This window comes from Motacilla alba, chromosome 10 (genome assembly GCF_015832195.1).
Source record: "Motacilla alba alba isolate MOTALB_02 chromosome 10, Motacilla_alba_V1.0_pri, whole genome shotgun sequence".
Taxonomy (NCBI): domain Eukaryota; kingdom Metazoa; phylum Chordata; class Aves; order Passeriformes; family Motacillidae; genus Motacilla; species Motacilla alba.
The window spans coordinates 12,211,473-12,229,472 of NC_052025.1; the positions used below are offsets into that span (position 1 = coordinate 12,211,473).

The 18,000-nt window shown below is 43.8% G+C and overlaps 1 protein-coding gene across 10 annotated transcripts in view; it reads right to left on the reverse strand.

The window, feature by feature from the left end:
• Positions 1–18,000, reverse strand: part of LOC119705019 (cell migration inducing hyaluronidase 1) — a 98,000-nt gene that overhangs the window by 19,787 nt on the left and 60,213 nt on the right. For all 10 annotated transcript variants that reach the window (XM_038146929.1, XM_038146923.1, XM_038146931.1 and 7 more), the window contains exons 9-14: positions 17,367–17,488; positions 15,063–15,204; positions 14,040–14,231; positions 6,041–6,216; positions 5,258–5,467; positions 1,864–2,069 (exon numbers count right to left, since the gene is read on the reverse strand). In XM_038146929.1, coding sequence (XP_038002857.1) covers positions 1,864–2,069; positions 5,258–5,467; positions 6,041–6,216; positions 14,040–14,231; positions 15,063–15,204; positions 17,367–17,488 — 1,048 coding nt within the window. The remainder of the gene's footprint in view (positions 1–1,863; positions 2,070–5,257; positions 5,468–6,040; positions 6,217–14,039; positions 14,232–15,062; positions 15,205–17,366; positions 17,489–18,000) is intronic.

Here is an 18,000-nt window from a genome sequence, read left to right on the forward strand (position 1 = left end):
GAACATGGCCTTATCTTTTAAAACACCATGTATTAAATGAGGAATTTCAACTGCAATTCCAAGCCTGCTATGAAGCTGTCAGATGTCAATCATGTTTTATGATAAGGTAAATATGTTGTTGCACTAGTCACAGAAAAGAACTTTGCCCCCACATAAGCCCTTGGGTTCATTAGAGACTTGTTTAATCGAGGAACCCAGTGAATTGCCTACTAAGGGCTTTCCAAGTGTACCCCTGTATCTGCCTGTTCCAAGAGCTGCTGTGATTGATTAACTTTCTTTGCTCCCACCCTCTTGCACATTTCTTTTGGGACAAAAGCATTCCATTTGTCTAATGTACATAAAAGACTCTCAACTGAAAGATTCCCATCAAGGAGGACAGATCAATCCATCCATCACTGTCCATCCTGTGACATAAAGAATTTGTTAACCAACAGGCACGGGAAACATCCAGCACTTACAGCCAGCAGAATGGCCCTTCAATTTGCTGCGTGAGATTTGCCCTTCTGCAGGATATGAACTTGTGGAACCCTTACGTCTATTTTAATCTTGTCTGAGAGACTTCACAGGGGCTTTAGGCCAACTGATTTTGCTGATGCATTTCCGTTTGTCTGACTTTATCACGAAAACAGCAAAATTTTTCTATTTTGGGTGTGGGACAGGCCTAGAAATAAACAAATTTGGATTATTTATAGACCACCTCCTGCTGTGTAGGCAAGGGCAAGGACAGTGTATTTCCACAGTGACCTGTCTTTCAGCCTAATCTGTTCTTCAAAACCACATGGATTGGGCAGGTTACGGTGTCATTTGGCACAATCCTGTTGTTTGAATTCCTAGCAGCAGCTCCCTGCCTGCCTCTCCCAAGTTGATGGAGCCACAGCTGGTGCTCATCCCCTGTCTCTGCACTGGGATTAGTGTTGGTGTACTCATGCACTTCCAGGCTGGATGAGCCCAGTGCAAAACAAGCTGAGCTGTTTTTCTGACCACATCTTGAATTCTTTTATAAAGGAAGACAGGGCAGATCAAAGTACTGTAACACTTTTCTATTAGAAAGCATTCATTCATGCAACAGTCTTCAAAATGACACACAAAATATATCCCTATGACTATTAAACAAATTATCAGTGGAAAATGAGCACATTGGCTAATTAACCCTTATTTTAAGAATAAGGACATAGGTGTATGTTATAAACAAACACGGATGTGAAAAAGAGCATTGCATGAATTCCTCTCTCTCCTTTGCCAAACTAAAAAGTTAAAAATACCTCTCTTTGAACAAAACCTCAGCTTGTACTGAGGACAAAATGGGTGATACTGAAACCTTTTCAACATCAGCTGCTATTTGTGATGAGCACGAATGCCAGAACGTGGCCCATTTTGAACTCAGCAACTTTTTGCTGAGCCATCAGCAAAATGATGGTTCAAGACTTGACAAAGCACAAGGCAGGGCTACATACTCTGAAAGAAAGATTTACAGTATTTTAGGTGGGAACCATCTCAATGGACTTTATGCAAAAAGTTAAAAGTACACCCTAGGTCTGTAGGCATCTGAATAGCACAAGGATAAAGACCCCAAGAAAAATGCTCTCCCAAATTTGGGGCAAACAGCCCAGACCCGTACAGATATCTACATAATCCCATATATAGAATGCTGTCTATTATGGTTTAGTTCTGCAAGGAGATGGGAGAGGAAGAGGAAGAGGAAGAGGAAGAGGAAGAGGAAGAGGAAGAGGAGAAGAGAAGAGAAGAGAAGAGAAGAGAAGAGAAGAGAAGAGAAGAGAAGAGAAGAGAAGAGAAGAGAAGAGAAGAGAAGAGAAGAGAAGAGAAGAGAAGAGAAGAGAAGAGAAGAGGAAGGCTCCCACTCACCTGCAATCCTGCCTGGGCTTAGGGATGTAGCCCGGGTAAGCTCCCTCTGTGATCAGCTTGCACATCCTGCTGTCGCGGTCGGAGGGGAGCAGAGTGCTGGGCTTCACCAGCAGCCCCAGGCAGTGGTCAAAGGTGTTGCGCTCCTCTGGTCCATCCTCCGTAAAAAAACAATGGCCCAGAGCATCATAACCCACCACGTCCTTCACCTGCATGTACAAAACAAAGGTCAGTGTTGAGGTTTTATGCTTCACTGCACAATTAGAACAAACTTTAGTGTGATGGCACATAGGAGCCTCAGTTCCCTTTTGAACTCAGGGTCTATAACCAAAACCAAAAGCAAGATTCCTCTCAGCCCTTAAGAGCTTATAGTCAAAGCAATAACTCTAACACTTAATTAGAATTTGTCATCACCTAGGAAATGCTCATTCCATTCCTTTGTTTGCATGAGCAATCAGAGACTGTCTTAGCATGAGGCTGGAAAAAACACAGGGTGGGGAATGAGGAGAGGAATTAGACGTTCAAATCACATCTGGGCTCATTCATCTTCATGTGGAGTTACACGGGCAGCTACATAAAATGCAACTCAAAAATGCAGCCGAGACGAAAAAATATTTTTCCAGGCTATCAGAGAGGCAGAAATTTGTTTTCCAGACAGGCTGGCTTGTTTTAGGTTTAACCTGATCTTTTTCTTCAAGTTGTTGACAGAAGCTTTGCTTGACCCTGAGACAAATCAGCTGGTGTTAATCAATGCTGCTCTGGTTTTGGTTTGGATCTTGGTAACATGGGGACACCGCTGGTTGCACAGAACAACAGCCCTCACACCACTGGAAGACCTGAGAGCAGGAATGTGAGTTTGAATCCTAAGGATGGGACAAGATGGGAAGCAACAGCCCTTGGACATGCAGCAATTGTGTCCAGCAAATCAGCTGTCAGTAGGTATATCTGAGATACAGAAAATTAAGTTCAGGGCTCCATTGACCAGGGCAAAGTCTGGATGTGCTGGGCTCTTCCCTTGCTATTCCCATCAGTCACCACTCATCAATCACCTCGGAGTCAGGAAACCTCCCCAGCAAAGGTTAACCTGCCACAGAAGTGTTCCTCTAAATGCTTCTGATGAAACAGTAATTGTCGGGGGACAGAGGACAGTATTAACCCTGACAGAAGGCCTGTTCATCATGGTGTCACTGAGAGACCAAGTGCAGGGGCATTCAATTGCTTGAACTGCTTTTGTAAACAGGCTTGAGACTTCTTTGTCACCTTCACACCTCATTCCTGAGGCAAGGAGCACCAATTTCAAATAAAATCCCAGTATTAGTGTTGAAATGATTACAAATATGTTTTCACATGAGAACAAACACTTTGCTTGCCAAATCTATTACTGGCTTGCAACCACACAGACTTCTATTATGTAGCATCCATGCTCCAGTGTAAACACTCAAATCTCTGAACACAAGTCATTGCAGTAAATTAAAACACTGCTAAAATGACCTGCAAAATGGTACATTCCATTAAGCTACATCACTGAAATTCACTGCTAACTTCTCACGTCTAATAAAATGATAGATTTTGCAAGGTTTAGCTTTTTTATTTAGATGTAAAACATACATACTAAATGGTATCCCCTCAGAAGAATGAACTATCCCAGCCTTGTTATGATAAAGGTTTACAGGACAGAACATTTCAAGAGAGTGACCAACATTCAGAAGAAGGTTTCCAACATGTAGAGGAAGTCTTTTGACCACAGAGATGTCAGAATTCCACAGAAACTGCCACTGAATCCTATTAGGTTTCTCTCACAGGACAGTAATACCAAAAAGACACATAAGCAATGTTGGGACATTTAGATGATGGAAATTCTCTGCATGAACCCATCCATCTGACTGATAAGAAAAATGCCAGGCTCTGGGTATTTGGTTTGACAATAGGGAATGAAGATCTCACATTAGATCCAGAAGCAGCTGCAGCTCTTCAGCAGCTGTGCAGCCTCTGAGCAGCCAGAGGATGGGTTGATGGTGCCACTGGTGACAGCCCATCACAGTGTGACAAATCAAACCTGCAATGCTGCCCTGCCACTCTGCACATTAATTGTGTTCTAAACCCCTCTACTGGCAGCTTCAGATTGGACAAATGCCACATGACCCTGAATGACTTATATAATTTATAAAGCAAAATGTCTTTTCATTTCAGAAGCCATGCTCATTTGGTAGGTTTTCAAGATCACGTTATAAACTTAGAAGGACAGAGGTCAAACCCAAAACCTCAGATTCACAAATAGCAGATAAAAGCTGGTCTACTTCTGGAACTGCAATTTAAGTGCCCTTTGTTCAACTTCTGTGCATTTCAATTATGCCTGGGACTCTCCTTTCCAACGTTGGCACTTCTAGAGGTATGAACTCCTAATGCACAGTGACCATCCAGGTTACAACTGCCAATTATGTTTCCACGTAAAATTCTGTTATATATAGCAGCAGGGCTCTTGACAGCACACATTCTCCTCTTCAGGGCTTGGATATACTTTATTCTTTTGGAATACACTGCCATTTCACTGAATGGGCGAGAGTCCTTTGCCTAGAGAAATCCTGCACCTTTAAGATTTGCTCCTTGAAGATCATTCAATCCCCCTGGACTCTTCTGCCCTTCAGGACCTGCCTCTCAAAGGACTCTGTCAACCAGGCTCCCAGACAGGCCAAGCTCTGCCCTCTGGAATCCAGGGCAGCTGTTCTGCTGACCCCCCTCCTTACTTCTCCAAGAACAGAAAACTGCTATAATGTTGTGATCACTATGCCCAAGACAGCCTCTAACCATCACATCACCCACAAGTCCTTTTCTGTTCACAAACAACAGGTCCAGCATGCCTACCCCAAAAACAAAGGCACCCCTAGATCCGGGGAGAATCTGAACATGTACTTGACATCTCTGGTGTGCTGTAACTTGTCTGGTATCCATCAGTCATTCTAGAGATTTATTCTAAAGGATTTCTTGTTATGGAGTGCAACTCTGGCAAATCACAGCTCTGTGAGTGCTTAATGCTATGACTGGCATTGCAAGCCCAAACCTTTATTACAGGAAAGATGAGGCACACTTAAAGCTTCTGATTATCCTCTTTAAATAGCAAACTCTGTGTCTGCAGAAAGATCCAACCACTCATTAGGGATGGGCTGGTCTGCAGACACCGCAGTACCCAGACAAATGCTCTGCCTCCTCTGAGTCACACACAGCCCCCAGTGCCACACTGGCAGGTTGAGATACTCCTTGCACATCCAGGGTGGGAAGAGTCAGGCATTGGCTTTAACAATAAAACACATCATTCTGCAATAATTCAGGTGCATTCATGCTATGAGGAAGTTTTTACCCTGCTGTCTTCATCTCTAAGGCAGACACTGGAACTTCTTACCAGCAAACCATTGGATCCATGGACTGTGACGCAGCGGGAGAAGGTGTTGTGGATGGAGGTGTCCTTCACATAGGTTGGAGGGTTGTAGCCTCCTTTCTCATCCACATCTCCAGCCATATGGAAATGAATTGGGTAATGCCCCATTGTCTGCTGGCCCATGTATTTCAGTTCCAGACCTTCAATGTGGGTAGCCTTAAAATCAAGACCAATCTGGAGAACAAAAAAAAAACAGTCAACACAAAAGTCTGTTGAGGGCAAGGAGAGGGAACACAGGCATAGGAAGGGCTGCATTGTATCTGCTGAAGGATTTACTTTGTGGAGGTGAGTGTGTGGCTGCAGGGTGAGGGAGAGAGGGCCGTGGTGGCTAAGGAGACCAGAGCTGCTCTTTGATTTCCCCAATGCTGCCATAGACACATTTAATTGTAGAAGGAAAGCAATTTATATTTATAATTTTCCATGGGTTCTAGCCAGCTGGGTTCAAATCGAATTTCCTGGGCTAAGCACCACCGAAATCTAGGGAAAACTGGGATTGGGATGTGGAGAATTTATCTCAGGTCTATTGATCACCAGCCTCACTGGCTGAGCAGGGTCTGCAGGGGAATGACATGCACTTCAAAGCCAGAAGGACAGGCAGCAGCCAGAGGGTGGATCTGCTGTACTGTGGGGAGAGCTTGTTTGCTCAACAGCCGATGAGGAATTTTTCCCTTCCTGCATCTTGGCTTCCTTGCTATGTGAAGGCGCGGCTGGAAGGAGGAAAGGACAAGCAAAGGGCTCCAGCCTCACCTTGATGTGTCCCCCAAAGGTGTCGAAATCAAAGAAGGAGCACAGCTTGCTGCTGTACTCGTAGCACTGCTGCTCCATCTCGCCCATCACCAGGACGTTGCGGCTCAGCAGCCCCACTTCCGCCCGCATGTCCACGCCGTCCACCACCTCGCCCATGTGCAGGTATGTGGCTTTCCCTAAAGGAACCAGATCCAGTTTCAGTGTTACTCTGCCAATGTTGCTGGCTTCCCCTGGGCTTCCTGTGGTGGGGTTGGAGTTCTAATGAAAGGAGCAACTGAGTCAGCACAAACGGTTGGCTGACACCTCAAAGGAGGGAAGGCTGGAGCACAGGTGACACCCAAGGTCTTGGTGGGATATTCGCAATGGAGGAAGTGGGATTTTTGGTCTTAGGTTGTTTCATTTATGCAGGGAGCTAAACCAACAGTCTGTTAGACAAAACACATCTCCTACCTTGAAAAGGAACTTTGGGTTACAAGCGGCTGTGTATGAACATCCAATGCAAAAAAGCCCTGACAATTCAGCTGCTGAGAAGTCTAAATCACCAAGGTTAGCACAGCATTTCCCATCGTGAGACTCTGCGGTGACACAGATCACATCTCCCCACAGCACTACTCTTGGGCAAGCATCAGCCAGATCCTGCTAACACCACAGCTGTTGATGCAAGCAAGGAGCAGAGTGGGCAGAAAGCCTTGTAGGAATTGCGGCTTCGGACAGTCACAGCCCCTCACCAAGTTTGTGGGCTGTAAAACTGCCAAATCTCTGGCCTTCCAAACCTCTCTATTTTAGATGTACCCTCACATCTCCAACTTGCTCCCAGGGCTTGCTCCTGCCCTAGTGCAGTCAGAGTCAATGGGATCTTCCATCTACCCCAAGCCACACCTCTGTCTGCCAAGCCAAGTTGCTCATAACATCTTCCACACATACCCTCCTCCATGGAGGGGTTAAAAGCACAGAAAACTTTCCCTGGCCTGACCAGAAAGGGGGGAAGTCCAGGCAGTGGGGATGTCTAGAAAGCAAAGTATCTCTTTGTTGTAATTTCATTCAAACATATTCCTACTACCTCCTTCCTTCCGCAGGGTTTTGCAGAGAAAAGTCAGCTGGGAAAAGGTTCACCTTACTGACTCCATTCTGTATTATTCCAGTAAAAATAAGTAATAAACTCTTTAAGTAAACACTGAACTTTGAGGAATGCTACACTTGCATGTATTTAATTTCCATTGAATCGTTCAAACCCTTAATTAGAAACAAATGGCAAGCCCGAAGCCTGGCTATCCCTGCAAAGCACTTTATGCTTAAGCAGAAGTGCCAAGTCAAGGGGAGGATTTTGAACACTGAACCAATATTATTTTTAACCAAAACATGATGCTATGAATGTATAAAAAAGATAAACAAACACCATTCACTCCCTCTTCTCCTGAAGCTGGAAGCAGTTTGATGGCAATACTGGGGTTTGGGAAGGGTGAGTGCTCCTCCCTGCTCTCCCACTGCCGCGTTGTGGGACTGGGTTCACACCACAACACGTGCCTTCTGCCTGTGTACCTCTGCCTTCAAAACCATCTGATCTTGTGAAAAACACTCTCTGTTAACTAGGGGAGTGGTTGGGGATGGCCAAAGAGCTGCCGGCTCATCTCAGAAATGCAGGGCTGCAAGGGACCCTGGATTTGCACCTCACCCACTTTTGCATTCGTCTCCCTAAGAAGTCCTGGACTTCCCCACGCCTGTGTTGTTGCCCTGCAGCCAGTGAGCCTCATCAGGTGTGCGGCCAAAACCAGACTCAACTCATCCAAAAAACAGCAGCTTTGCTTCCTTTATTCATATACATGAAAAAAAGCCACTGCAGTGAGTACCCTCCACATGAGGATACCCCATGGTGGAGCCCTGAGTGAGTCTGCAAAGGAGCACAGTTTCTCCTTATGAAACCTTTTTCAAGCTGTTATTTTTCAGTTTTCCCCAGAGCTGACCTCTCCTTGATTTACTGAAATGCAGGAAGGATTTTAGATAATCATAAGGACATACTATTTGAAGCCACATCTCCAGGATTTGTGGCAGTGAAATTAGATAGGCAGTTTTGTTATTCCTGTGCTGAGCTCTAGAATAATAAATGTCATGCTTGCATGTATTTAATTTAATTTAACACCAGTCCAGACATGCAAAACAGGGTAAGCACTGACAGGAATGTTAAATACGGACTAACCAGTTTCTAAATATAACTTCTTGGGTGCATGTTTTTCACTCTATGCTTTTGCTGATTTGACATGTTTGGAGATAAAAGGAGAGACGGAAAGCAATCCCCTTCCAAAGTAAAAGCGGATTTTGAATAATAGCTCCTTTAATAGAGTTTTGAAAAACAAACCACTTCTCAAGGCAGACAGAAATTTAAGCTCCCTGCAGCAACTGGGCTGAAAGAAGCTTTTGGGAGACAGAGGCTGGCATGGGAGCCCTTGTGTGCTGTAAATGACTGCTGGGAACCAGCACTGCGACATCGGGCACCTCCCATGGGACCTGGAGCACTGTGAGGGGCATTTACAGACACGTGGCACTGCCAGGGAGCCTCCTGGGGCTTGTTTGGTAGTGGGCAGGGAAAAAAACCACAAAAGAGTCTGCTCTGTGGTGAGTTCAGGGAGCTCACACGAGGATGGCAGCGTCTCACTCTGCAGAGCTACAAGTCTGAAGTTTGGCTGCTGCTCCCAGCTGGCACATGGAGCCTTCCCAGAGACCAGCCAGGATACCTGAGACCCTGAGCACTGACCATGGGCAAACCCCAGCCAGGGGTTTGCAAACGAGCACTGAAGTGGTTTGACACTAAAAAGGCAACCCTGTGCTTTGAAAGTGGGAGGGAGGTGTTGCTGCTTCAGCATCAAAGGCAGCGCTGTGATTTCCTTACCACTAACAAGCCCTGGGGCCACTGATTCACCTTCTCCTCCTTTGGGTGAGGGTTTGCTGCATCATGGATAGAGACTGCCCCACCAGCCTTGTGCCATATTGTAATCTAAACCAAACACAGCCTGCAGTGACACAGATCACATCACCCCACAACAGAGCCATAGGAAAAGCTCCCTGGTTTGCTGCTGCATGTGTCACAGCAGTGCCTCCAGTTAGCACAAAGTAAATTTACAGGGAAAACTTCCTTAATATGTGGGCTTGCCTGGTGGAAGTCTTGATTCAGCAAAATATGAGCACATTCCTGTGCTTATTACTCAAGGCAGTGACTACTGAAGTCAGTTGTTGGTAAGGATAAGGTAATTATTAAAAGGAAATATACATTAAAATAAACATGGATGATCCACTCAGCAAGGGCATGCTTAAGTCAACAAAGCAATTCAAAGCAAATGGTACAAAGGAAAACCTGCCACATGTGAACCCAGCCATAAAACCTGGGTCTTGGGCCTTATCAAACCTAGGAAGGGTGGGATTTTAAAACTATTTCAACTGCTGCAAATGTGGAAGAGTGCTCAGATCTGGTGAGTTAGATCTCTCAGAAACCCCCGGTACACTCACGCATTGCTAAATCCCTTGGCTCTAAATGGCCCAAACTGCTAAATCTCCCTTTGAGAAGTGAAACCAGCACTTAAAAGTCTGGATTTGGTGAAGATAAAGAAAAGCTGAGATTCTCCTGGAGTATTTTTTCCTCTAAAGTGTCTTTTCTTCTCCTTTGGGCTCTTTCGGGATAAGACCCAGTATCTCATGGTCTTTTGATGTTTCCTAATCAAGTTTTTAAGGCAAATGCTAAACACAATTTGTCTGTTGAACCCATGATCCACTGACAGTGAATCCTTCATGGCATCTTTAAAGTCAGTTCAACTCATTGCAGATGCCAGCCCAGATCTGACAGATTTATCATTTTCGCCAAGCACTTGTCATCACTGGTGGTAATGCCCCTATGGCTTATATTTAATAACAAACAAATGTTCACACTGGCATCTTTCAAATCCTCATTATTCTGAATTATCTTGCTGGGGTTTGCTGTTGCATCCCTGAGCCACAGGCCTGTAACTCAGCATGGTTTGGGTGAGCTGGCTGGCTCCTTGAGTCACACAGCACAACTTGATGTCCTAATCAACAAATATTCCTCAAATTCATAACTTTTACATGGAAAATTATGTTTTCAGCAAATAGACATAACAGCAATCAGGCACAAACTCTACCCTTATTAACATCTATGTCAACCTGAATGAGATTCTGTCAGCTCAGCTCCCAGGCAATGCCCCAAGGCAGAAGGAGCTCTGAAACTGTTGGAAAGGACCATTTCACAAGATACTCTGCCCTGCCCTCAACCACCAGGGTTGCCTTAAAAAAAGAGCTTTTGTCAAGTTCCAGCCAAAATGATGCCAGCTTCTGAACAGAACACTCTAAATCTCTATAAATATCTGAATTTTGATAGTGGAATAAATTCCCCCATTCTTACAGCACCAGATGAGTGCTGACACAGGCTGTGAATTTGTGAGACAACTACGTATTTATACTTTTAATTCAAAGTTCTCTGCATGAACAAGATCACAGTAAACTCCTTATCTCTCTAATATTTGCAACCCAATAAGCAGGATTTAAGAGATGTGTGCTTGAATTCAAAGGTTCCCCAGTATGTGGGATAATTGAAGTAATTATGCCAGGCACGAACAGTTTTTTCATCCTTTATCAAGAGCATATAGGAGCACAAAAGAGCACTTCATCATTTCTGTTCCATGGTGAAACTTATCAGCATTTGTAGAAACTTCATACAGAGCAACCAAGATGAAGATAAGACTTGTTTCCCAGAGAAACTAGACAAAATACTTGATCTTTCCTACTATCCAGTTCTATCACAACAACACAACCCTTCCTTCCTTCCTCCCTCCCTCCTCCCTCCCTTTGCCCTGCACTGTTGTCCCTCCCTCCCCAAACCTTGTGAAGTTGCAAGATCAAACACTTTTAATCTGTTCCCACAGTGAAAATAATCTAGGCACAAAAAATGACAAGCGAAAAAAAAGAGTTAAACAAAGAAAGCAAGTGGAGGGAAAAGTTCCATGTTAGGGAGTGACCATTTGACTGGGAGCAGGACCTGCAGATCTGGGTCCTCATGCAAACCACACTTACCCATGGGAGCCACAGTTTGTACATTAGGGCAGTTACTCCAGTAAAAAGTGCAAAAGATCAGAGCCTGTGTGCCCTCCCTCACTTTCTACACTGAGATTTGCAGATGTCTGTAGTTAAATAACTAAATCCTCCTAGAACCTGATGGCAATTGAGTATTAACTCCCTTCAGTTCTTTTGAAAACCTCTAATCAATCCATTTCTAGGCAGTAAAGAAAGTAGGAGTTTCAGCAGGAAGTATCAAATATAAATAGGACATGAGCTAACTAATGAGTTTGACTTTTTTGGCACAATATGCTAAACCATGTCTATTAAAATACCATTAAATTGTGAGAGCATAAATTATATTAAACTTTGGTATGCCAAGTGGCTGCCACACCAAACTGGCTGTCCACAAAGCAGAGGTTTTCTGCCTTTTTTATAACAAAGAGACTCTTAAGTAGTTCAGATCTGACATTTAGGTTTAATTTTAAAAATAAATAGAAAGGAAAAAAAAAGATTAAAAGGGAAATAAATCATCATGGGTAGGAATGGTTTTATCATTTGTCTTTCAAAGGGCAAACTTTTGGAGTTCTCAGCTGCTAAACTAAACCTCTTAGGAAAATTAAGCCTTTTCACTTATTACTAATGACATCCCTCTGAGATCCTGTGTATAAATGTATGTGTGGAAGGCTTTTCTCAGAAGGAGCAAAGCAATCTTGCCTACCTCCATAGCAAAAGGCAGGCAGAGATTTATGATGAATGTTCTTCTACACCCAATTACAAGCCTGGCCCAGGCTGTGCCAGGGCTGCTCACCCGTGCTAAGGCCAGGGGTCATTAGTGATCCTTATTCTGGCTAATTACATGCCATGGCACAGGGCAGTGGATGAAGTTACACCACGGCCAGGCAAGAGCAGCTCAGGAACCTACTGGCCCCTAAAGCCAGGGGACATCTCAGCCTTGCCAGGGGGAAAGAACTTGCCAAATACTTCTCACTTCTTTCATCTAGACTGAACCTAGATTCAGGCAGATTATTTTGTTTTCTAGTGTGAATGTGTTTTTGTTACAAGAAAGTTGGAAGTGATTTTTATAATTGGATAAATTTTCCCTTGATTTATAAATCAGTGAAATCCCATTGACGTCAACAGAGTTGCCTGGATATAAGAGAGGAGAGACTTTGGCCCTGGTATTCATGTCATTTGTGGTAATAAAAGGAATGTCCTAATTCTCCTAAAGAGAAATTGGAGACCAAGAGCACAATTGCTTTAACAAGTGTTTCCACTGCTTCTTTACTTGAAATTCACATGAACCTTTTTGATCTTTTTAACCCATTATTTGTTTCCTTAAACTAGCCTAGCTGTCACAGTTGCACAAGATGAATGCAACTACATGAATTCCACAGATCCATCAGATTATGGGAAGCCCAAGACTCCTACACCATCTTTATTTTTACTGGCCATCTTCCAAGACCATCTTCATGATGTGACTTGTATCATACCAGTCTGAGTCCAACAGCTCAAAAGTTTCTCAAGAAAAATATTCAGCTTGGAAATGCATCTTCTTTGAAAGCACTAGACATTTGAAGTCATAAGATTATGATACATTCAGACTGTGAATAACATTTTTCTTGGCCTAATGCACATCTCCAACAATGGATGGCCAAAGCTCTGTGGGGAGGCAGCTGCCAAAGGAAGTGTATTGGTACCTTCCAGAAGAAGTTGCATCAGAGATAATGCTGAAGTGGTTCATTTCAGAGAACCCAGTGAACTCCCTGGTGCATAGGATGTTCCAAGTGCCTCATGGTTTCTCAGAAAGGTCTTACTGTAAATGCAGACAAGACTTCTGCCTAGAGCAGCAGCCAGCGTGCAAGCAAGGATAAAGTCACACACATGATTTACCACCACGCAGATGCTGCCTCTGAAAGACAGCCTCACCTACCACAGACTTTTACTGTAAAATAATGTTTGCTTTTGTAGCAAATTATAGAAGCTAAATACTCCTCATCTCTTCAGATAAGGGGCAGTTCATGTGCTATTTCCATGCTCTGCTTATCAGTGTGCCAAAACAAGGTTCTAGAAGGGAAAGACAACTTCACAGACTCAAGTGAAGATTAAATCTCCCACTCTGGATTTCAGTTTTATGCTTGTGCTGGTAATAGTCTGTGTTTCATCATGGTTATGCTTCTTAATTGGATTCTGTGTCCAGAGGCCATTCTACAATCATTGGACTACAAAATCTATTAATCAAAAGCAATTTGTTTTGCATTTGAGATGGTCACCTACAAGAGAAAAATGCTGGGGCTCTACAAAGGCTCCCACTCCTCCTTCTCAGGCTCTGGCAGTACCCTGCCACTCCATCTCCCCAGTGCAGAGGCTCAGGACAACTCACTGGCTGCCAGAAATGTTTGGCTAATACATCACCTCTAAGCAATACTCTCTGGAGACACAGTAAACGGGAAACAGTAGCTTCAGTAGTACAAAACAGTATTATTTCTAAAATGTAAGATTACAGTTCTTGTTAAATAGAACTTAGGAAAGCAGCCAGCTGGAAATTACTTCATAGCCTTATAGTGTCTCACAGTCTGCTCCTGCCCTAGCTCCCTCTTCCCATCAGCTGTGCTCATCTGCTTTCTAGCAAGTGGTATTTCAAATGCAGTTATTGTAAATTTTAAATACATAACCTGTATCTGTTCCTCTTAAGTAAATTCACCCACTCAATAGTTTGCTTGGGGACAAAAAATTGAGTCAGCTATGAAAAGAGAAGGCAGAAGAAAGGAACCAAAATCAAGTTAGATTGTTTTCAAGCATGAAAGCTATGTATCCCAAAAGCATCTAACAACCAGCATTAAAATTCAGGTGTCTTTCAACATTTTTCAGTTCTTCTTGGAGTCAGTGCAAACGACAGAATTGGTGAACTGCAACACCAGAGTGATAAGATGAAACACCTCACCTGCTACCTTGACCTGGGTGGGCCTGCAGGTTCTGCAGGGCAGCACCTGGAACTCCTCTGCCTGGTACATGGAGTAGTCAGTGCTCGCCACCACCAGCCTGTCCCCAGGTCTCCATGAGCTCACATCATCCACCAGATTCAGGATGGTGCTGTTCACATTGGTGTCCACGGTCACCGTGAGCTTCGGTTTCACTGAGAACCCAAAATGCAAGGGTGGGCAATTCAGTCAGTCTCATCAGAAAAAGCTTGCTCCTTCTTTTCTCTTCCCCGTCCCCCCACCCCTTCTTGGAGTGCCACCAAAAATCATTATTTTCTCACATTAAAAAGAAAAAAAAACTTAACTCCTTCAAACATGTTTTTTTACTGGCTTTGGCTTGGCAAGCAAGAAAACAGGAAAGTATTTTCCTTTCATTGCAGGCAGGTGGATTTTCCACTAACCCCAGGATAAATTTAAATGTAGCTCTTAGTGGCTCATTCTCACCACACCCACTTAGCAGCAGCTCTTGTGGGTGTTGGGTGCTGTTGTTTACAGCAGCCAAGTGGTCTCTAACCTAATGATGGTTTTTTCCAGCAAAACAAGAGTCTGCCACCCTTCTTTTCCTGCCAGCACCAAAAATCCTAATGACCTGTCTAATGACTAGGGTAAGGACAGCGGTGTTGGAATGATTAACTACAAAATGACAGTTTCAAACCCTGTTGTCTTCACATGTTCTGATTGACAAATCCTATGTCATCCCAAAATGTTTTTGCATAAGACAAGGAATTTACAGGAAAGACCTTGCCAAATACTTCTCACAGCCTTGCTGGGTATTTGAAAAACCATCCTGCTGCTTCTGTTAGTGCTCAGGAATTTTTCCTGAGATAAATCTTCGGCCATTCTATCTGGGTTTGTGTCCATTGCCCAGCCCAAAGCTTTAGCTTGGAAAAATTACAGAAGTTGTTGTGACACCAAGAAGGAGCCAGTCATGGGAGGACAGGATTTCTGCTGTTCTCTGTTCTGGCTTTCAGTGATGGGGCACATACCAGATTTGCCACACAGGAACCTCACTCTGTAGTTGCGGCAGCCCTCTCCTGACTGGTCCTTGCCATGGCACAGGAATTGGTAATCGTGGCCGCTCTTGTAGAAGACCTCAGTGGTTAAATCTGCTCCATCAAGAGTCATCGCCTGGAACGAGGATGGAAATACAGCTCAGGTGTTGCTGTGAGGTGGGTGAAGGGATTTCACCAAAACATCTGGGGCATCAGAAGACGCCTTTGCTTTGTTCTGGGTGGTGGCACAAGCACTGCCTAGCAAACCCCTGTGACCGGGCTCTCCAGCCCGCGTTTCCAGCTGCTGCTCACACACAGCTACTGCTGAGGTGCACGCCTTTTCCTGTGTCTATACTGAGACCATGTGCTGTTTTGGGAGGAGTTTGTGAGCTTCACAAACAGCTGTCACTGTGCCCTAGATTTTTTCTTGCCACTGGTTTGGGGGCAGATGGAAAGGTTGAACACGGATGCTTGCTCCCAGATGAACTCATGGCTTCAAGCCTCTGCACTGCACTCATTCCATTGATTGTGGCTAGGCTCTGACTGAATCTTGCTGAAGAAAGGAGCTAGGGGTTTTATTTCTCCATTGCATGGATCAGTCTCTCAAAAAAACCCCAAGGGTGCTGCAGCACTGCTGCCTGTTCCAAAAGAAACAAGGAGAAAGTGGCCTTTTCTCACAGGCAAGTACCAGCCTGTAGAGCTGCCTTGAGAAAAAAGGCTGTATCATGCCAAGAAGCAGTGAGATATGAAACCTCTCTGCTGTTCCTGCTGGGGCAACGTCTCAGGGTCATGTCAAATTTCACATTCTGTCTCTAGAGCTTGCATTTCTCTCAACCCTTTCACAAAAATGTGGTGCATTGCATGTCCAAATACCACGTGCATTTTGGCAAGGCATCAGGAGAAAAGCCATCTTTCAATGAAGGGTCTGATCCTGATTCTCTCACTCATGCAGGCTTTCCTTATTAATGAATCCACCCTGCTGCCGTGTGTGGGATTAGCACCGTCAGCTGGAGGAATGTGCCTCTGGCTCTGCTGTTCTGCTGTTATTATCATTGTATCTCCAATTTTCTCCCATGTTCCAGAGCTGGGGCAGGCCAGCTGCTATAAATCAGTGTAGCTTTGTAAAAGCAATGAGCAGCACCAGATTACACTACCTAAGGATTTGCCCTAAGCTCTGCAGGATAAACTGAAAAATGTCTCGCTTTTAATATACATGGGGGGAAAAAAAGAAAAAAAAAACTTATTTCACAGAAGAGGGGAAAAAAAGTTTGTTTCTAGAGCAGAAAAATATCTTCTTTCTCTTTTAACATGCATTCTAGAAGGGGATGTATCATAAACATCTGACCCCTGTTTTGAACTAAGTTGTCACTTCTAATACACGTATATGGAAGCAGAAATGAATGTAGATTTGCTAAGACCTGGCAGAAAATTATAGGGCAGTTTTTTCCTTTCTGTTCAAGAGAGATCCTTTATAACATCTAGCTCTGGAAACTTTCACTCATGCAGTCAGCATTCCCATTTACTTCAATAGCCACATTCTTGTGAATAAGAACAACTCCACTGGCTCAGAGCACACAGGAACCTCAGGCTCAGCCTCACACAGATGCAAAGGATTTTATTGTCTTTTCCAGGCAATGCTTCTGCTATAGGTAGACATAAAAAGTATATGGTGAACATATACAAAAAATTATCCTCATTTCTTGCTAGGCTTTTTTGTCCTTAAAGAGGTTTTTTGCAGTGTCAGAAAAGGTATCTCAGTGCTCCTCAGTGTGCTGGCCTGATGGCATAATTATAATGCTTAGCTCCAAACAGAATTCAAATTTCTTTCCACAGAGATAAAACAATTGGTTCCAAGAAATGGCTGAAAGCTCACCAATATTTTTGACAACCTGCTACAGCTGGTAGTTGCACTATCTTGTTACATTTTGTGATTAATTTTTTAGGTAGGGTCCATTCCAGGACCATTTAAAGCCTTTGAAATTTTCATGTGCTTGCTCCTTTTAATCTTCCAGCAGGGAACCACATATTTCATGATAGCATCTGTGCTGTCCATGACCCATCTGTACACCTTTTCATGCCAGGAGCTGGAATTTACTGAAAGGAGCTCAATTTTATCAAATTTTTCCCAGAACAATACGAGACTGTACACAGGATCTTGTTGGTTATGTATTACAGTGTTAAAATAATTGGCGTATTTTATTTAGAAACAAGAATTACTGACAAGCACAATTATTTTGGGGGTTCAGTGCCAGTCCAAAGAAGACTTGCCCCTCTAAAGCAAGTGGTAAGCCTGCCTACCTGGATGTCAATGGGCTGCCTGCAGATTTTGTCAGGATGAGCAGCTTTGAAGTCAGACAGCTTCTCCATGTCCTTAGATCTCGCTTTGTCAGGCTTCTCAAACCACTCTGTCCATTCTACATCTGGAGACAAGTGCAAACAAGTATAGTCATTTGAAAGTCAAGCTTAATGAGTGCAGCAAAAATGCACGAGGCATAATATGATCTCGGATATCATTCACAAGTTTCTTCACTGATGATCTGATTCATGCCTCTTCCTGCCAGTCTGTCAGCCACTTTTAATGATGCTGTGAAGTGCAACCAGCCAGGGGAGAGCACAGTTATTAAAAGCTTCATAATTGGCCTGTGCACTGTAAGCATTATTAATAGATACAGATTTTGGATCTGTGTCTGCCTTAGCTGCCTTCTCTGATCTTCAGATCAAGTTGCACCAGCTACTGTGTGTTGTCTGAAACACGGACATGATGACTGTGCAGTGAAAAGAAGAGGTTGTGTGTGATCTCTGAGACCATAGGAGATGGAATTTCATACCCAGTGCAGAAAAGGAAAAAGGATCCCAGTTATTCAGAGAGTCCTAGAGACAACTGGGGGAAGAATCTGTGAGTCTTCATTAATTGGTTTAGTGACGACATAAA